Raw genomic sequence first — 21,973 nt, 5'->3', positions numbered from 1 at the left:
TCGACAGTGCTACATTGAAGTCAAAGTTGTGATGCTGATTTACACTAGATGAATAACTGGCCCAATATGTAGCATTAGCATGTCAAGATTTTATGGTTAATAGTAAGGACTTCCATCGCCTGCCTCCACAATGTATCTCTTCACTGAACTACATTATAGTCACTCACATTCACATAGGCCAAATGAAAAAAACAGCTATACTCAGAATTCTAGAGACTTCTGTCCACAATAACACAATGTATCTACTCATAAAAAATTAAAGTCAAAAGTAAGATGTAAAAAAGCAGAAATAAAAACATGTGATGAAGAGTTAACATTGATTTGCTGAGACATTATATGTGATTGTTCTTGAATATTTTATTTCCACCGAATTTTGGAAAGACTGATTTATTTGTAACCATGGGTATTTTATGAGCTTTGGTTGATGGATCCTAAAGAAGGAGGAAAGCAAGCAAAAGATATTGATACTCTTTCAGAAGATAATATATATTCTTCCTTATCTCCCTTTTCTTTCCTCCCCTAGGGGATAGCTTAATACATAGGTTCCTTTCTACCCTTGTCCTTTTCTCATCGCAGAGAGCTCAAGCACTTCAGAAGCCATACATAAATTTTGTTGCCTTTCAGCACCATGAGTCCTCCACATATTCTTTTCAGTAAAGTACACGGCTCTCATACCTATAGGTGAAATCCATCACAGCCATACATTCCAAGGCACTAGCTGGAATCGCGGGTCAATCGAATAATTTGTCTTTATTATGGGCAACTTCTTAATTACTCTCGGGAAGCATGCAACTTTATTTCTTTGAGCCCCAGGTATTATTCCTTTACAGAAAGCAAGGTAGCTGTCTCTGCTTACCTTGGATCATTTGTAAAAGTAATAATAGTAAAAAATTTACCGACACACACAATTAATCTTGCAATACCTTGCAAGCTTTTCATTGCTCTGTGCCAACAAACAGATCTTTCTTATGATGCATTTCAATATTGTTGACATCCCCCATAAAACTTAGGTTATGCATCTCTTTTTTTTCTTTCTCTCATTAAAATGAGTTTCTTTAAAACAGCCCTTCTCTCATATTTGGGTCATGTCAGAAGGAATCACTGCTTATCAGTGTGTCCAGGCTATCATCTTAATAGAATCTGCAGACTCTTCATCATTTTTTTATTTATGTCCATGAAATAAATCACTTACCAGTATTCAGGCAGGAGGTGGAGAAAGTACTGCAATGATGTACCATGGGACTAGTGATGATGGCTTGATGGAAAATGTGTCCTACTTTGTGTCCCTTCTTTGTCTTTTGAGGTCAGTGGATTATGCAGTAATTATTCTAGCCAGATAAAAGCACTGGATTTGGATTTTAGACATTGCATATTACTGCTTCTGTTGAGTCTGGAGATATCAATATTTCACTGTTTTCCCTTTTGTTAGGATATTTATTTGGGATATGTCTTTTCCCACCTTCTGGTTATGTCATCATTCTTGCATCTCTAGTGTGTTTTACTAGTAATTGCTAAAATCAAATCAAAACAAAAAAGAACAAACAAAGCAACATGAACTTTTGCATGGTTGCAAGAGTCTATATTCCAATTAATCTCCAAAACATGTGACATTATTCCTTAAATCAGTTTGGCTTTAAAAGGATGCAGAATTTGTCTCTCTGGGATGAGGACCAAAACTATGTTTGAACACTAAAGGTCACAGATATGAGGGAGTGGGTAAATCTAATCATACAGAATTTAAATTTATTCATGTCAGTGGGATACAGAGAACAACACTCACTGCAAAGGAAAACCTTTTTCTTTTGAGGAAAAGTAGATATTTTCTGTAGTAAAAATTTATGGTGGTCTGCATATATATTAGTAGGTATAGCTATGGGGTTTTCTCTCATTAATTTTAAAAGTATATGTCTTCAAGTGAGTTGATATTGATTGAACAAAATATCAGATTTACAGACTGGATTTAATAGGAATTTATTAGATTGGGTTTCTCAATTGCTTCTTCTCTAGTAAAGGAAAATCATACCCCCCAATATATTGAAAAATTTAACTTCCTTTTTGATGATTGTCAAGAAAGGGACATCCAGTAATTATGTTACTCACCATTATGTATCCAAGGCCATACTGGTAAGTATAGCTTAGATAATACTGAAATTTCTTGCCAGTAATATTTTTTCTCAAGTATGTTTAGTCATTACTATTTATTTTACCAGTTCACTTTGAGAATAATGCTTCTATCGTATTTCATGCCATGAACATTGCAATTTGTGTTTCTATATCATGCTGCAAAAGATGTTATTTGCTTAGGTAAACTATAGAAAAACCCTAAAAGTTTTTCATAAAAGTGTGTATGAGTAACACAGTAATGGCACAAGTGAGGTTCATTTGATCATTTAGCTAATCAGCACCATTTTCCAGAGGGATATATTCTGCTATCCTTGCAGTATAAATTCAGTATATTTTTTTTTCATTAGCCAGAGTATTACTATCTCCCAGTTTCTTGTGTAGATATTTAGACAAAAATGTATGTGCAGCAAGACTTTAAGAAGTACATCAATACAGTTTAGTGCCTTTTAAGTTTCTGCTTTGATATAGCTCAGATTTTGTTATATTGTGATTCTGGGTTACTAGCTATTTCTAGCTATTTTCCAGCTAGCTATACCTGAAAAACTTGACATACAAAAGAGAGTGTGGCTGTTTTGTTGTTGTTGTTGTTGTTGTTTTGGGGGGAGGAGGTTCTGAATCAAATATAGAAATCAGAAGCAGGGATCTGTTAAAAACATTTCTAATCTGCTGTCAGTTCAGGACTGTAAAAACATCAGAATAGCCATATTGGGTGAGATCAAAGATCCATCTAGCCTGCTATTCTGTCTTCTCTCAGTGGTCAATACCAGCTGCCCCAGAGGCAATGAACAGAACAGGTAATCGTCAAGTGATCCATCCTCTGTTGCCCATTCCCAGCTTCTGACAAAAAGAGGCTAGGGAGACCATCCCAAGCCATCTTGGCTAATAGCCATTAGTGGACTTATCCTCCATGAATTCATCTACCTCTTTTATGAACCTTGTTGTACTCTTGGCCTTCACAGTATCCTCTGGCAAGGAATTCCACAGATTGACTGTATGCTGTGTGAAGAAATGCTTCCTTGTGTTTATTTTAAACCTGCTACCTATTAATTTCATTTGGTGACCCCTAGTTATTGTGTTATAGGAAGGAATAAAAACTCTTTATTCATTTTCTCCACATCAGTTATGATTTTTATACCTCTATCATATCCCGCTTAGTCATGTCTTTTCCAAACTGAGATAACTAAGAGGGGAGATGACAGAAGCCTATGATATCATGACTGGTATGTTTCCTATAATATATAGAGTAAGAGTTGTTAGGAAGGCAGTGACTTTTCAATACTAGTGCTTTTGGACCTCATAATCTAGGTTTGTTCCCATGTAGGTCTTATACTTCCTTTGTTTTTATGACCATATAAGAAAAGCTCACAATTAATCACTTCTTGCCTTTAGATCAGGGTTATTTGGTTCTTTTCATCATGTTGGACATTTCTGCAAGACTGACCATGAGCTGTTGCTTCATCAGCTAAGGAAGGCTCATCAGATGTTCTGAAATGCCCCTTTGTTTTTAAAAGATAGAGGATAATGGTTTAACCCCTTTATAGGATGTGAAATGCAGGATCTGAATCATATTTCTCATACATTATACTTTGTTCAATGAGATTATTAACAAGATAATTTCTAAGTTATAATTTAAAATTGAACTGGGTGAAGCACTGGGAAATATAAGTGATGGGATGCCAATCCTTTTTATTAAGAAATTCCTCATTCCATTACTCTTAGTTTTGATCTCTTTTCGCCATCTATATAGTTTTTTTCTTTCTTTGTGTTTATACCTTTCAAACATATAGAAGGTTATAATATCCCTATAGAAATACTATTTGGCCAAACTTATAACTAGTTAATCTTTCCTCGCTCCTCATTTCCTTCATTATATTAATACTTTTTTCCCCATTTCTGAATTTCCTCTCAGAGTTAACATCTTTTGGTTCAGAGGTTCCAGAAATGAATGTCTAGTTTCACTATCATTAAAGACATGACATTGTGTATAGGGAGATTATTACCACCTTGGTCCATAATGTCAAGTCTCTGTACTCAGTATTTAGCTGAAAACTACACTGTTAAGACGTATATCCAAGGTAGTTTCTTCTACTCCTAGAGATAAGTTTTCCTTTATATACCATACGAACCCCTTTCTTCCACGTACATCTGTATTTGTAATCAGGCAGATAATAGTGGAATTGAAATCCTCTAGTCCAGCATCCTTCACTTCTGAGCATCTTAACTGTCTCTATATTTCTTAATTTCATTGTCTTCTGGACTTGTGGGCCCCGACTGTGGCTGCAGTTGGCAAAAAATAAATCATGGGGTATATTCTGACCTCATTGGGGTCAATGCAAGTTTTGCGTCTGATTTCAATGCAGCAAAGATTTCACCTTTTTTATTTTTACCCAACGTATATCCTCATGACCAAATTATATTCCAGTTAATTTGTAAAAATGGTAACATATTGCTACCCTTGCTCCTTTCCTTCCCTTTCTGATTCTTCTGTACGGTTTTGAGCCCCCATTTACCTTCATACATGAGAATTATCCCACTAGGTTTAATTCATGAATATGAATTTACACTCTGTATCACTGGATGTCATTTTCATTTCTCTTATTTTCCATATTATCTGCATTCATGTATAGTGCTTTCAAGTACATTATTTTGCTAGTTTTTTATTTCTTCTAATTACTTATCTTCTGCTTCACTATTCTCAAATTTTAAATACAGACCAAGTTTTTCAGTGAAGACATATTCCTTCTTAATTTAAATTTTACCGGGGCCTGATGAAATGCATCCTAGAAAACCCAAGAGGTTGATAGAAGAGGTATCTAAGCCTTTAACGGTCATCTTTGAAAAGTCATGGAAGACAGGAGAGATTCCAGAAGACTGGAAAAGGGCAAATATAGTGACCCTCTATAAAAAGGGAAATAAAAACAACCAAGGAAATTACAGACCAATCAGTTTAACTTCTGTGCCAGGAAAGATAATGGAGCAAGTAATTAAGGAATTCATCTGCAAATATCTGGAAGAAAATATGATGATAGGTAACAGCCACAATGGATTTGTAAAGAACAAATCATGTCAAACCAATCTGATAACTTTCTTTGATAGGATAACTAGTCTTGTGAATAAGGGAGAAGTGATGGATGTGGTATACTTAGACTTTAGTAAGGCATTTGATACGGTCTTACATGATCTTCTAATTAATAAACTAGGCAAATATAACTTAGATGGGGCTACTATAAAGTGGGTGCATAACTGGCTGGATAACTGTTCTCAGGGAGTAGTTATTAATGGTTCACAATCCTGCTTGAAGGGCAAAAAAAAGTGAGATTCCACAGGGGCCTGTTCAATATCTTCATCAACGATTTAAATGATGGCATAGAGAGTACGCTTATTAAGTTTGCAGATGGTACTAAGCTGGGAGAGGTTGCAACTGCTTTGGAGGTTAGGGTCATAATTCAAAATGATCTTGTCAAACTAGAGAAATGGTCTAAGATAAATAGGATGAAGTTTAATAAGGACAAATGCAAAGTATTCCACTTAGGAAGGAACAATCCATTTCACACGTACCAAATGTCTAGGAAGGAGTACTGCAGAAAAGAATCTGGGGTCATAGTGAACCACAAACTAAATATGAGTCAACAGTATGATGCTGTTACAAGAAAAGCAAACATGATTCTGGGATGCATTAACAGGACTGTTGTGAGCAACTCACAGGAAGTCATTCTTCTGCTCTACTCTGCGCTGATTAGGCTTCAGTTGGAGTATTGTGTCCAGTTCTGAGCACAACATTTCAAGAAAGATGTGGAGAAATTGGAGAAGGTCCAGAGAAGAGCAACAGAATGATTAAAGGTCTAGAAAACATGACATATGAGACAGACTGAAAGAATTGGGCTTGTTTAGTTTAGAAAAGAGAAGGCTGAGGGGGAGATATGATAGTAGTTTTCAAGTCTCTAAAAAGGTGTTACAAGGAGAAGGGAGAAAAATTGTTCTCCTTGGCCTTTGATTATAGGACATGAAGCAAGGAGGTTAAACTGCAGCAAGGAAGATTTAGGTTGGATTTTAGGAAATACTTCATAACTGTCAAGGTGCTTAAACACTGGAATAAATTTCCTGGGGAGGTTGTGGAATCTCCATCAATGGAGATATTTAACAGCAGGTTGGATAGGCATCTATCAGTGATGGTCTAGACAGTGCTTGTTCCTGCCTTGAGAGTAGGAAACTGGACTTGATGACCTCTCGAGGTCCCTTACAGTTCTAGTTTTCTATGATTATATGATAATGAGCTCAAATGGTTTTTTGAAATCAGAGAATTATTCTGCCAAAAGAAGTCTATGCTGTGTGAATCATTTATACTCAGATGTTGTTCCAGAAATGGCAACATTGTTCACCCTACAAAACTAAGCATGTCTTTTCCTTTTCTTCTTTATATTTTCTTTCAGTGGTGTTTAATGCATAAGCATGCTTTGCCCTTATGGTCCCCTTCCGGGCAGGCTCATCATTCTAGATAATATGATTCACAGTTACTTGTGAAGTATGGAAGAATATTTTGGTATCCTTCATGTTACTATTGAGGAGTGACGCACACTATTTGATCATATTCATATTTGTGTGTCTGGACTTTAAGGAGATATTCAATTGTTAATGCAAGTGTTTCTAAGGTCCCTTTATCTATTAGCAAAATATACATTTTTTATCATATTTAATGCTAAGTGTTTTTAACCACATTGTTTATTCCTCCACTATACATACAAAATATTGGCCAAAATGATCAAAGGCATCTTCTGCACAAATGTGCATGTAATATTACATTATTAATTTTTGTAGCCTCTCTGGAATGGTGAGATTCTCCATTACACTCAAGCATAACTACTTGAAAACAAACTTCTCCCCAAAGTGTACTCGCTTTGTGCTGCTTATAATTAGAAAAAAGAATTAGAACAGAACCTACTAATATATTTTGAATTGGTAAGGTAAGGCTATATGCCAGAGTACTTAGTGGGGAAAGAATGATAAACCGCATGTAAAATATACATGCAGCTTGTTGCCAATATACTTAATTGGAAAGTGTAATGCCCTATCTTCAAAAGTACTCTTATAAATCCATTCTTTTTAATCTATAATATGACATTAGGGCCTGATTTTCAGAGGTGATTTTCTTACTGCTTCCAGTTGAAGTTGGAAATGCTCAGCACTTCTGGAAATTTGTCCTTAGCTGTTTGCCAGGGTCCACATTAAATTTATAGTAGAACCTCAGAGTTAAGAACACCTTGGGAATGGAAGTCACTCAAAGTTCTGAAATGTTTATAACTCGGAACAAAACATTACAGTTGTTCTTTCTAAAGTTTACAGCTGAACATTGACTTAATACAGCTGTGAAACTTAATACAGTATGTGGACAAAATATGCTGCCTTTACCTATTTTAATCTCAATGAAATAAGCACAAAACAGTTTCCTTATCCTATCAATTTTTAAAAACTTTTCCTTTATTTTTTGTAGTAGTGTATTGTAACACAGTATTGTACTGCATTTACCTTTTCATTTTATTTTATTTTTGTCTTTGCTGCTGCTGGATTGCTCACTTCCATTTCCAAATGAGGTCTGTGGCTGACTGGTCACTTCATAATTCCTGTGTTAATAAATCAAAGGCTTTATTGTACTCTTTAACAAGTATATTATTTTAAATGCCAGTCTGAATTTGGAAAATCCGTGAGTTTGCTAGCAGAAAAATAAAACAGAAATAAATACAAATAGTACACAAATGTCCCTTCTAAATGTTCCACCAAAAATAAACACAGGATGCTAGTGGAGGTGTGTTTGTGGTCTTGGGTGTCATTAGTCAATACTCTTATGTACTGCACTCAGCATCTGTGAAAAGTAACATAAGTGTTACAAATTCCTATTTAATAAAGTACAAACATAATGTAATAAAAGGATGTGCACACACTGAATGCTGTGCCATCATCCCTCTATTAATTATGCCTTTTAGTACTGTGTGGAACAGGCAGAATCAGTGAATAGCAGTAACAGTGCAAAGATGGGGGATGTGTAGAGTAATATGCCGTTCTGAGATTTCTACCTCCCATTTAGCACAAAGATTTTCAAACTGGCGCAGTTCCAAACTGTAGCCTGTCTCCTATCATGAGCCAGTAGGTGGGACCTGCCTGGCCTGCTTGGGCCTCTAGCCCTCTGCACTGTGAGAGCCAGTGAGCTGGCTGGCTGTCCAACAGCCCTTCCTGCCCTTCTCCCTAAGCCATTCCATTTTTGCATGGCCAGGCACTCCCCCTGCCAGGAAAGTGGCACAAACCCAAGTCATGCCCTGATGTGTTCTTGCCTCTCCCCTAAAGAAGTCTGGCCTCAGACAGCAGAGTCCAACTGCCAGGAAACCTTCTGACGTCTCTCACCAAATGGTGCCTTAGTGCTCCTGGCTCTGCTGCTGCTCCTCATCCCAGAGATGATGGTGGGACAGTCAGATATGACCGAGAACCTTTAAGTTGTGCCCTCCCCACCTTCAAGTGTGACACGTTGTCTCCGGTGCATGGTGCAAATTACAGGTGTCCATGCACCAAAGGAAAGCTAACATCATCAATTTTATTTCTGTTATTCTATCTCAGAATCCTATTCTTTTGAGTTCTTTTGAGAAAGCTGAAACAAACACTGTGCTCTGTGAAGTCGTTTGAACTCTAGCAATACGTTCCTGCACAGGATCTGGTCCTTAATTAATAACTATGCATTACTGATCTCTCCACACACTATAAGATTTATCCTGGAATTAGAACAATTTTGTTCCCATAGGATCAAATTCACCCTCCCCCCCAGACCTGCCGCCACGACCTAGGCTGAGGGTCAGCACAGGATCTGTGTATCACTTAAGATCATATAATTAAGGTCTGAATACAGCTCCATAAATGTTACCTTGTTTAGTGGCTATCTCTGGAGCTGATCTTACTTCTCTCTTCATAATAACCTTTTGATAATAACCTTAGACATTTCTATATGAGGAATACAGAGAAACAAGACAGTGATTAACATCCCTAGACATTGACTGTCATTCAGAGTTGGTGTTTCAATATTTTCACAAACTTATAAAAACCAATAGCAATATTCTGCATCATAACCAAAAGGTGGCAGCCTTCTATTCAGTATAGTTTTGCTATTCTATACTTTCCAGAATTGTTTTATAAAGTTGATTATAAAGAAAATTACTTAAAATGGGGATCTTTAGTCTTATACAAATTACTTGTCATGATTAATGGGAATAAAATTTCAGATTTAACCACATCCTTGGTGCTATATTACTCATTGAAACATAGGGAAAACCCTCCATTGTCCGTATAGAGATCTTGTTAAGAAAAGCTTCCTGTCAGATTTTGCCTGAGTAAAATCTGATTAAAGGCCTGCAGTACTTAGAGATGAAATATATCGATTAGATCAACAAATCTTTTTCTTGCAAGAGAAGGAGAGATTTCCCACGTGCAGAATGAATCAGATACTGAATTGATACCACCCTTGGGATTAGCCAAAAGGCAGAGAATAAATGTTTTCATTAACAAATAATACCATATTGATTATTAATTTAACATTGGAGATAGAGCTCTGCATGCTCTAAATATATATCTAGAGCCAGATAAAGCCGTCTTGCTCCACTGTCGATAAACATCTGTGTGAAACAGACATACATTTTCACACCATTTTATGTTTTGCAGCATGAGCTAGCTCTACTATCAGATAAAATACAGAGGCTGCATCTTATTCTACAAAACATTAGATGGTGGAAAGGTCAAACTTGTTTATGGCTTTATATAATCTTTACACACGACCAGATAATAGCTGGCACTTACACAGATGCACCGAGATGGAGAACTCACAAAAAGCTTTCTTACCTTTTCAAGGCCCACTTATTGGCCAATCACGACATCAAGCCAAGATCACTTAAAAGTGCAATACTTGTGCTCTTGATGTGTCCCTAAAGACATCTCAAAGAGAACAGGGAGGGATTCTACCCCATCCTGTCTTATAGACAGGCTCACTCATGGAAGGAAGGAGAAGAACAAACTGTATTGTCATAATTACACACTGGGAAACTCAGTGAGGAACTGTGCTGGACCAAGAGCTTGACAGGAACAACTGAGCCCTTGATTAGCATCCTTATGCAACCCCCTAAATGAAACCTTGATGTTGCAGTTTGATTCATGCAGGCAAACCCTTATATCAGCAGTCTTATTAAAGTTAATAGGTCTACGTGGTGCGAATCAGGCTGCTTAATATTCTTACAAGTTGTTAGAATCCCATATTTTGGCCTTTTTACATCTTCTATACATTTATCAATTTTTCACATGACTGAATAACCCAAGGAAAAGCTGATCTCCTTGCTAACTCAGGGTATGTCTACACTACCACCCTAATTCGAACTAGGGTGGTAATGTAGGCAACCGGAGTTGCAAATGAAGCCCGGGATTTGAATTTCCCGGGCTTCATTTGCATAAAGCTGGGCGCCGCCATTTTTAAATGTTCGCTAGTGCGGACTGCGTGCCGCGCGGCTACACGTGGCACGGACTAGGTAGTTCGGACTAGGCTTCCTAGTCCGAACTACAGTTTCTCCTCGTGAAGCGTGAAACGTGAAATGTCTTTAGGGACACGTGAAACGAGGAGTAACGGTAGTTCGGACTAGGAAGCCATGTGTAGCCGCGCGGCACGGAGTCCGCACTAGCGGACATTTAAAAATGGCGGCGCCTGGCTTTATGCAAATGAAGCCCGGGAAATTCAAATCCCGGGCTTCATTTGCAACTCCGGTTGCCTACATTACCACCCTAGTTCGAACTAGGGTGGTAGTGTAGACATACCCTCAGAGACTTGTTCAAATTCTCCCTACCTACATAAATCTAACCTTATGTTTATAAGCATGTACAGAGAAACAATATTAATGACTGGCTTCAGAGAGGTAGCTGTGTTAGTCTATTTCAGCAAAGACAACAAGAAGTCCAGTGGCACTTTAAAGACTAACAGATTTATTAGGGTATTAGATGTACAATCTTTGCAGAGAACAAGATAGTAAAAATTGGAACATTCCCTGGAAAACACATTTTAAATCAAGCCTATTAAACGGAACTATTCAGAATATTTTATTTAAAAAAAATAGTATAAATGTTGCATTGCAGAAGCCCATTTATTCGTAAGTACCTAAAAAGATCATTACTACTAATAAAACAACAAGATTTTAGATGGCTGCAAAATTAGAGTAAACAAGAATTCAGAAACACTATACTTTCAAAAGGAAGATTCACCAAGGGCATTTTAAAGTTGTTTCTGAGGAGCTGAGGAACTGAAAATAATCTAATTGGTTCTCTAATAGTCAACAGAATAGTATAATTTTTCTCTTGGAGGGCAAGGTACTGTACATAGTGGTTTTAAATAATGTATTTCAGCTTTACTACTGGAGAATATTGAGAACATTTTTAGTTTTACATTAAAAAAATCCGAGCAGGCAAATGTCAGTAATCCCAAACATTAACAGTTAAATTGAGAAATCCTGTAAGTAAAAATATATATTTCTTACTTGAACTCTTACCAACAGTTATAAAGTAGGTTCTGCTATGTATTCAGAGAGTAGTAAATTCAGGACACTTTTACCAAAGAAACATTTTAGTAACAAGCTACTTTTGTATGAAGTTTATTTAACAGTCTAGTGAGCTAGAAAATAATCACTCATAACTACACTTTAAAAGGAGTGTCAGAAAAGAAAGACCTGACATGTCCAGTACTGTGCATTGGCTCAAAAAGAAAATAAATTAATGTAAATGTTCACTTACTACTTTGTAATCTTTGACTATGAGCAGATTGTTTATATATGGTGTTCTCTTACAAGCCATTTAGTTTACTTAACAGTTCCCATTACTGATAAAACATCTAGGGTACGTCTAGACTACACCTCTCGACAGAGAGATGTAGATTAGGCACTTCAAAATTGCTAATGAAGCAGGGATTTAAATATCCCGCACTTCATTAGCACAAACATGGCCACCGCTTTTTTCGACACTAGTGCTAATGTCTAAAATTATTTCAATGTTCATTTAATTTCTAAATCTAACGATGTGCGTCAGATATATACCTTGCAAAAACAAAGATGTAGATGACCAGTATATATACTTGACTTCACCCTCTACGAAGAAAAGTGACAAAAAAGGAGACAACTCAATAGGTTGTTTTTAAAAGAGACATAGAGAAGTTTAATATCCCGTTTGCATTGAAAGTTGAGTTTGTGCCTTTGATAATCTTCCTATAAATTGTTAATGCTCTGATTCTGCAAAAAACACATGTGAGTGACTCAGTGCAGCAGAGCAGTCTCATTGGGTACAACAGGACTACTTACATGAGTACTGTTACTCATACGCAACTCTTCTGGCAGGTTCTGATAGCCAAGTTTTAAAACTATAAGGGAAGTCATAATAATGCAGGTAAATGCAAAGATAAACGTATCAGTATGACGTTAATTTGCCCTCGTTTTTTATAGGGCGAGCCGGGGGAAGCTGGTAATCCTGGACCTCCTGGAGAGACTGGCCCAGGAGTGAGTATTGGGTTTTGTTTGTTTATTTTAATTAGTATTATTCTATTAAAATAAAGTGCTTACTGAAAACTTATGTTAAGGGAATTTCAAGTTCTGTGCAATCAGAGTCTTCATACAGGTGGAATCTCAGATGTTTTCTTCATATTTTCTTCATGTCTGTGAAATACAAACTGCTTTCAGCTAGAGCCCACATCTTGTAAAATAAAACTGGAAGACAAAATGAATCTTACCCTTGTGTGAGAGAACATTTATTTCTTCCTCTACATGCTTATCATGCATTTTACAATCAAGTTTATGTATTTTATCAATACATTTCTTCCAGCTAGATTTGTATCTGTTTGTTAGTGAAAAGTTCATTTCAAACTAGAGATGGGTCTGAATGTCATTATCTTCATGCTGATGTGGATCTGAAATTGTCTTGAGTTCTGTGAGTGTTCGAGTCTGGGGGTTGGTTTGGATCCCATTTCTATTTCAAGGACAAGCTTTTATGATACAATTTGACAAGTAACATCTCAAAATTTAAAAAGCATCTTTTTCACTCTCATCAACTTGTAAATCTTCCTTCTCTTACATATTAAGGATGTACAGTTCCAGAAAGCCAGTATTTTTCTATTGTTTACAGGGACCGAAAGGTGAAAGGGGAGAAAAAGGTGAGGCTGGTCCACCTGGGGCTGCTGGACCTCCTGGTGCTAAAGGACCTCCAGGTGATGATGGGCCTAAGGGTAATCCAGTAAGTGAGCCTACTAATTTAAAAATAAGGTCATCTGTGTAAAATATTATTGCACCAAACAGCATTGTCATTTTATTTACACTTTTATAGGACTCAATATGCATTTCTGGAGTGTGTACAATCCTGCTTTTCTAACTGGAATACTTTGTAAAGACTTAAAAAATACTTGCTGGTGTCTGACTTCTGCTTTGATTTCTTTCCCATTTGTGTAGGGACCTGTTGGTTTCCCTGGTGATCCTGGTCCCCCTGGTGAACCTGGCCCTGCTGTAAGTATCCCTGCAAACCAGATATAGGGCCTAATCTTGGTTCCCACTGAAGACAAAGGTAAAACTTTCCTTTACTTCAATGGGAAAGAGATCTCTCTTGGAAGAACTATTTTTCCAATTGCTTTTGGTTTTAGAATCTTAAAATTAATTAATTCAACTAAAACTTCATAGTAAGTTTTCAAGGAAATATCCTAGTGAAGAATAATACAGATACAGTTCTGGATCAAACAGTTCTGGGTCAAATGTTTTTTGCAAAAATAAACTGATTTAAGTTTTGTGACCGTCTCTTCGGGATTTCTTTAGGGTCAAGATGGTACTGGTGGCGAGAAAGGAGAAGATGGTGATCCTGGTCAACCTGTAAGTAAGATGTCTTTGACATTTTTATTTTTGTTTGTGCTTTGTATTTCTCCATTTTGAGAAAGCAGCTTCTGCTAAATAAGTTGAAAGGGTCAAGCTTTCTGTAAATGCAAATATTTTCAAAAATATTTCTAAATACATTCTTCTTTACAGTTCACTGAATATTGCAAATTAATTTCCACACAGAGCCCAGATCATATTATGTTTTTGTGCATGATTGTGGTGCCATTTTTTTTTTTCAAATGTGGACACATGAATTTGGTAACATTAAGCAATAAAAATGGAGTCATACCATCAGAGGGAGCAATAGTTATATAACTTCCATCAGTTTGACCTAAGAAACTAAGAAAGAGACTAAGAAATTACTTTTAAAATCTTAGTTTATCGTGCCAAATTGCATATCAAATGGTTCAGTCCTAGAATGTTAGCCAATAGGTCTCATGGTATTCCCATTTGGTGAGTCTATTCAGCTATCAATGCATGAGAGATTTAGACATATAAATGCCATTTATGGCAATCATCTCATTAGTGCTAATGGGAACCTAATAGAAATATTCTGCGTACTAAGCTAAGTGGAGTAATCAGGACAAGGGGTGGATGGGAGAAATTCCTAATTAATGTTGCTTTTAAATGATACTTCTAGACTTATGTTACATTTGTACTGATGAATTAGTCTGAAAATATATTTTAAAAAATCTGTATGTTATTTATGAGGGTTGTAACCACCTACTTAGAGTGATTATAAATTGAGCCAGAAAAGCTAAATGAATTATTTGCATCAGTCTTCACTGCAGCTGTTCTAAGGGCAGTTCCCACAGCGGGGCCATTCTTTTAAAGTGACAAATCTAAGGAACTGTCCTAGACTGTCAGTAGATGAGATTTTGGAACAAACTGATAAATGAAACAGTAATAAGTCTCCAGAACCAGATGCTGTTCACCTGAGAATTCTGAGAAACTCAATCATGAAATTTTAGAACTAGCAAATGTGTATTTAAATCAGCTTCTGTACCAGATGACTGAAGGATACCTAATGTGATATTTTTTTAAAAGGCTCCAGAGTCAATCCTGGCAATTACATTTGGTCTAGCCAGTACCAAGCAAAGTGTCCTGAATCTATAATAGAGAAAAGAATTATGAGGTCTATAGAAGAACACAATTTGTTGAGGAAAGAGCCAATAGGGTTTTTGTAAAGGGAAATCGTGCCTCACCAATCCATTAGAATTCTCTGAGCAGGTAAATAATTATGTGTGTAAGGGTGAACCAGTGAATATAGTATACAGGCAATCCCCGGGTTACGTACAAGATAGGGACTGTAGGTTTGTTCTTAAGTTGAATCTGTATGTAAGTCGGAACTGGCGTCCAGATTCAGCCGCTGCTGAAACTGACCAATGGCTGACTACCCTGGGCTTCCTGGAATCAGCTGCTGATCAGTCTCAACAGCAGCTGAATCGGGACGCCAGTTCCGACTTACATACAGATTCAACTTAAGAACCGCAGGCGTCCCCAAGTCAGCTGCTACTGAAACTGATCAGTGGCTGATTCCAGGAAGCCCGGGACAGAGAAACTCTGCCTCAGGCTTCCTGTAGTCAGCCGCTGGTCAGTTTCAGCAGCCACTGACTTGGGGACGCCTGGGGCAGAGCAGCTGGGGTGCTGCTGGGTTGCTCCAGTAGCGCCGCTCCTTGGTGCTACTGGACCAACCCTGCAGCACACCAGCTGCTCTGCTCCAGGCGTCCTGATTCAGCCGCTGCTGAAACTGACCAGCAGCGGCTGAATCAGGACGCCTGGGGCAGAGCAGCTGGGGTGCTGCCGGGTTGGTCCAGTAGCGCCAAGAGTGGTGCTGCGGGACCGACCGGCAGCCCCCAGCTGCTCTACCACAGGCGTCCCGAGAAAAGCCTGGTCTGCGGGGGGGGGGGTGCACTAGCTGCCCCTTTCCCCCCCAGCAGACCAGGGAGATGCGGGCAGCGGGACCGAGACGTGCCGCGGGCAGCGGGACCGAGACGTGCCGCGGTCCCACCGCCCCAGTCCTCCGCGTCTCCCTGGTCTGCTGCCCCCCCCTCCAGCAGACCAGGGAGACACGGAGCAAAGCCGCGGAGGACCCGGGTGGGGGGACCGCCCAGACGCGCCGCGGTCCCACTGCCCGCTTCATTAACTAGTTCGATTGTCTCCATTTGCATCCCTAGTTCAAACTAGGGATGCAGTGTAGACATACCCTAATAGAACCAACTAGTCTGAAGTTGAAAGAGTTAAATACCATTTTTATGAGCAGCAAATGTGTCACAGTTTGTCTTGCAATATACATATACATTTTGAGTAAGCCATGGATAAGATACTGATTCTGCACCATTAACATCAACAGAAGCTTTGCCAATGACTTCAGCCAACATAGGCTCAAGCCCTACATGAGGTCATATATCTAAACAAAAAAGTTGACTTGATTTCTCAGGGGAGCAAGGTTGGGGGCAGGGAGCTGGCCGGGGAAGATTGGAGGCGGGGGAGAAGCGACCGCTGGAAGCAGGGCTGGACATGGGCAGCGGGACTGGCCAAGGGAGATTGGGAGGAGAAGCAAGGGAGAACTTGCTGTCCGGGAGGAGATTGGGGGAAGTGGGTCTGGCTGGAGGCACAGCGGGAGGAGTGATTCGGCCAGCGGGGAACAGGACTTACCCAGCCATATGCATATCTCGGGGCGCTGCTCCCCTTCCCCCATTCTCCGCCCGCAAAGCATGACTGAGTCCAGCCCGGGGATTCTATTGTGCCCCCTGCCTGCCCCCACACTCCCTCAAGTAGTTGCGAACTGTCTGGCTGGTAGACACACTCATGGAGTCTGAGCACATTTACTAGCCAGGCAGTTTGAAACTACAAACTGATACATGTAGTAATAATACAACTTACCTAATGAGAAAATACCAGACATGTTATATGCCTGGTATTTTCTCAGTTTGTTTTTGATGTGTTTATATTTTGGGGCTGCAAAAAATAGTATGGAAAAAAAAGGGTTCCAACTAAAGTAAAAAGTTTGGGAAACCCTGGTCTAACCAGCTTTCTGTCTTACACTCCATTTATCCAATCCATATTCCTTAACTTGCTGGCAAAAATATTGTGGGTGACCATATCAAAAGCTTTGCTGAAGCTGGCACTGGGGGCTTTGGGGGGACCAGAAACAACTTTTTTTGAATATTCATCATTTGATTAATGAATATGCAAATATGCAAATGAATGTTACCGGTCCTCCAAAAGTTTGTGAATGGGTTTACTGGTCCCTGTGTCAAAAAGTTTGGGAACTCCTGGTGTAGATGTAACCTTAGAGTACAGTCTAACTTCCACTAGAATCATTCTGTCATCTTCAATTTGATCAAGACCCTACCAATTAAAAACATTTTGTTTAGTTTTTACTGAAAATTGCCATGACCGCTTACACCCTCCTACAAGGAAAGACACTAACCTCTATCAATGGCATCTCTATTAATTCCATGGCTATGGTTTCTTGATATGTTTTATTTGCATATCTTAAGCTCAGAAATTAGAATGAAGCCCAGTGGGTTTTTTATGTTACCTTATTTCCTGAATTAGAAATTAGAAATTTGCTACTTTGTTTCGTTTGTTTTTTTTGTTGTAAAGATTTGTTCTGATCAAATTATATGATTTATAGAATTTTTTAAAAAAACTAAGTGCCAAGACAAAAAAAAGTTAATATAGTATTCAATTTCTTTGGCTTATTGTTAGACTAGATTTGTCCCTGGTTATAATTCTAGTGATTTCAGAAGAATTATATCAGTGATGTAACCATTCATTTTTAACAATTCATTTTTATTCAAAATATCATGTACCAAGAAATATTTGCTTTTATATAAAAAGCAACTAAAGGAGTAGAATTATAATGAAAATGAATATGAAATTAACATCAGTGGTGTCTTGTTCAGTAACAACCTGACCCACTCTCCCACTACAGAAACCTGTACAATGGTGAAACCAATTGAAACAGAGATCTGACTATCAGACTCAATTGAAATGTTTGTTTGACATATTATGCTATTGTATTGTTATTTATACAATCACGTTTTGGCTTGGGATGCATTGCTGTTGCTAACAGAGGAAAAAAAATACAATTTTGTCTTGTTCAGCAACATGAGTAGGTAAGACAGTAAACAAGACTGAGACTAGGTCTACACTGCAAGGAAAAGCTGGGAAAAGGTAAGCAAATTGCGAAGTGTAATTTGCATATCTTTTCTGGTTTTTTTAAAGGCTTTTCCAAAATTTGTCTGTCTTCATAGGACCAAATTTCAGAAAAACCTCCTCTTTCAGCACATCCCTTCTTTCTTATACAATGAAGATTACAGGGATGGCGAAAGAACGCATCTGCTTTCTCAGAAATTGTTCCAAAAAAGCGGACGCATTCTTTGGACACAGCATAGCTTTCTGGGATACCTCTTGGAAAAGCTCTGCAGTGTAGACATAGCCTGAGATTTAGGAAGGAGCTTTGCTGAATAAGGAAGCATCATTTCTATACGTTCTTCTGATCTTAACCTACATTTAACGTTGTCTTTAAAGGTGCTGTAGTATTGCAAAATACATTTGTTGTCTTTAAGAAAATCAATAACCTTTACTCTTTAATGAATTCAAGATTCCATGAAATAGTGATTTGGATTGTTTACTGTTACAGGGTCCACCAGGCCCTTCAGGAGAAGCTGGCCCACCTGGTCCTCCTGGGAAAAGAGTAAGTCTACTTTTTTTTGCTCTGTACATCTCTTTGATCATCGTGACTTAACTAGCCCATTACAGGGTTTCAGGCAGCTGTTACCAGTATTATTGCTATTTCATATGTTGTTTGCAGCTTTTAAATAACTGGGTTTTCTTTTTTTCACTGTTCAACAGTTAATATATAAAAAGACAATGAGTGGGGAAAGTAAGGAAAAGCAGGTCCTGAAAAAGACCTTGGGCTACGTCTAGACTACATCCCTTTTTTGTAAAAGGGATGTAAATTAGATGTATCACAATTGCTAATGAAGCAAGGATTTAAATCTCCTCTGCTTCATTAGCATAAAAATGGCTGCCGCTTTTTTTCCCGCACGGAGCTTTGTCGAAAAAAAGTGCCAGTCTAGACGCTGATCTTGCGAAAAATAAAGCCTTTTCCAAAAGATCCCTTATTCCTGATCCCTTATTTAGGATAAGGGATAAGGGATCTTTTGGAAAAGGCTTTATTTTCTGCAAGGTCAGCGTCTAGACTGGTGCTTTTTTCCGACAAAGCTCCGTGCGGAAAAAAAGCGGCAGCCATTTTTATGCTAATGAAGCGGGGGAGATTTAAATCCCCGCTTCATTAGCAATTGCGATATGTCTAATTTACATCCCTTTTACGAAAAAGGGATGTAGTCTAGACGTAGCCCTTATGTCTGGCTTGATTGCAGGCTAGTGCATCCCAGCCACCTCTCGGTCAAAAAAGCATCTCACCTCCCCAGAAAGCAAATTCAGGAGGCTCAGTGTCTTCTGGAGTATGCTGGTGCAAAGGCAAGAGGAGAGTAACTGCTGCTACAGTCCATAATAGTGTGCAGCCTGCCCACAGATGGAAAGCTTCATTGCCCAATGTAGAGAGGAGGAGAAATGAAGCCAGCCCCTCCTCCTACATCCCTCTCCCGGGGCCCTTTCTGTGAACATTAGCAGGGAGCAGTCCTTGCACTTGAGAGAGTTGTGGGAAATCTAGATACTGATGGGATAGGTTAGGAACAATGAAGGAGGAAACCTTACATCTGTTCTCCTACCTGGTCATCAGTCACCAGAATGTGCAGACAGGGGAGCCGACAGCCTCCATGGGCCAAAGTGGGAGGAGCTCTGCACTCCCATAAGGGGCAGGGCCTTGGGGTTAAGGGGCAGGGTTGGGACAGCCAGCCCTCCACGCTGCTTGGAGTGTGGCATGCTCCCCATAACCCTGGCCCTCAGAGCTACACAGAGCATGCAGCGTGGCACTCTGGTGGTGATTTATAAGACCTGGGGTTCCAGCTACTGCCAGTGCTGTAGTAGTGGCAGCAGGGAGCCCCAGGCCCCTTCAAATGATTAGGAAACTGAAAGGTTCCACTGCTGCTGCTGAGATTGCAGCATGGACTGGAGTTAATAAAAATGAGGATGGTTTAATGAATTTTCTTATTCTGGACTATTATTAACATTCCCATGGAAGTCACACATTTTTGTGACTTTCAAGCAAATTTTTCAATAGTCCTGAAACATTGGGGACCTTCCAGCAGCGGCGTAAGTGAGAGCATCCAGTGGTTTTAATTCATGCTGGAGTTGGCCAAATTCCAGGAGTCCTAACCCTAAGGCCCCTAGTTGCTGACACAGAGCAGGACATAGACATTAGGGACAGTCAAGCTCATATATCCTTATCTCAAAGTGGCCTTTTTTTCCATCTCCCAAATATATTACTAACTCACAAAGAAAGAAACACTTCCAGAGATAGTTCACCCCTCCTTCCCCCATGATAAAAGTGAGAATCAGTACAATTTCAGCTGAATCCGTTTAAAAAACTAGTGCCTATGAATTCAGCTTATTTCTCAATGCTTAATATAATATATAATTTTCTGACAGAAAAATTAGCCCACTTTATGTTGTACAGTAACACTGTCACAGAGGTCCTCTATCACTAAGCAATGTACCACTCCCTGGCCAGTTCTTGTGGTATTACAGTCATAGATAAACACCAGGTTGTTCCTCTTTCACCGTGTAGATATTTTTTCCCTTGCAAACTATAACAGCATTCTACAGTCCCACAGCAAGAGGCAGAGTCCACACAAAAAAAACCCCAACAAATGGTCTGGTAGCACTTTATAGACTAACGAAACATGTAGATGGTATTATGAGCTTTCGTGAGCATGGCCCACTTCTTCAGATGACCCGAGTTATGAGTTGGGGATATGAAAACTTGAAATAAATAAGAGAGGGGAAGGTGAGGGGGAAGAGAAAGAAAAAGGGACGGGAGTGGGAGATAGAGCATCTCCAGAGTATTTGGAGAATGGGTACTTAAACCTAAGCAGATAAAAATCAAAGTCAATAGATAGATTCCTTCCTGTTTTAGGAATCTATCTATTGACTTTGATTTTTATCTGCTTAGGTGTAAGTATTCATTCTCCAGATACTTAATGATGCTCTGCCTCCCACCCCTTCTATTTTTTTTCTGTCCTCCCTCCCCCTCGCCTCTTTATTTCGAGTTTTCATATCCCCAACTCATAACTCCGGTCATCTGAAGATGTGAGCTGTGCCCACGAAAGCTCATGATACCATCTACATGTTTCGTTAGTCAATAAAGTGCTACCAGACCATTTGTTGGTTTTTTCTGTAACAGACTAACTCGGCTACCCCCTGAAGCTCCTGAAGAGTCCACACAGTCTTGCCTCTTCAGCCCAGGCTCAGCCTCTGGCCACCCCTTTTTCACCTACCCCTTGTATCCTCCTACTGCTTGAGTGAATTGCCCTAAGAGTCCAGCAACTGACACCAAAGTGTCAATAATCTCCAAAGGAAAGAGATTAATTGGCTTTAATTAAACCTACACTTTTCATTCCATGAGGATACCACCTAATTCGATTTAGGGCTTTATTCCGGACTCCTGTTTCACTGCTGCGTGTAGACGCGGGCAGTTACTTCGGGCTAGTCAATGTATAGAATGGCGACTGGCCGGGAACATGCAAATCAAGCGTGGATATTTAAATATTTGCAATTCTGGTTGCCCTCATTAGCCTCCCTAGATTGATCTAGGGGGCTAGTGTAGACGTACCCTGAGATGGTTAAAATACAGTAAATTCTATATTTGAAATCTTCTACTATATACTCTTTGCCAACACACCAATGTAGAGTCCCCTATTTAGCATATTATGCAACTGATATTTTCAGACATGCTGTGAGTAAATAAAAATATTTCAGATGTTAGTAATGTGTAATGGCCTAGTTAAAAGGATAATACAAGA

General features: G+C 38.9%; 1 protein-coding gene across 7 annotated transcripts in view; it reads left to right on the top strand.

Annotated features, from left to right (window-relative positions):
- The window catches only part of COL11A1 (collagen type XI alpha 1 chain), a 255,966-nt gene that overhangs the window by 198,754 nt on the left and 35,239 nt on the right, over positions 1 to 21,973 (top strand). For all 7 annotated transcript variants that reach the window (XM_075936624.1, XM_014571895.3, XM_075936623.1 and 4 more), the window contains 5 exons: positions 12,624 to 12,677; positions 13,300 to 13,407; positions 13,620 to 13,673; positions 13,977 to 14,030; positions 18,688 to 18,741. In XM_075936624.1, the coding sequence (XP_075792739.1) occupies positions 12,624 to 12,677; positions 13,300 to 13,407; positions 13,620 to 13,673; positions 13,977 to 14,030; positions 18,688 to 18,741 (324 nt within the window). The remainder of the gene's footprint in view (positions 1 to 12,623; positions 12,678 to 13,299; positions 13,408 to 13,619; positions 13,674 to 13,976; positions 14,031 to 18,687; positions 18,742 to 21,973) is intronic.

Source organism: Pelodiscus sinensis, chromosome 9 (genome assembly GCF_049634645.1).
Source record: "Pelodiscus sinensis isolate JC-2024 chromosome 9, ASM4963464v1, whole genome shotgun sequence".
NCBI classification, from domain to species: domain Eukaryota; kingdom Metazoa; phylum Chordata; order Testudines; family Trionychidae; genus Pelodiscus; species Pelodiscus sinensis.
Note: the sequence above shows the minus strand (reverse complement) of the source record. Positions and strands in the feature narration are given on the sequence as shown.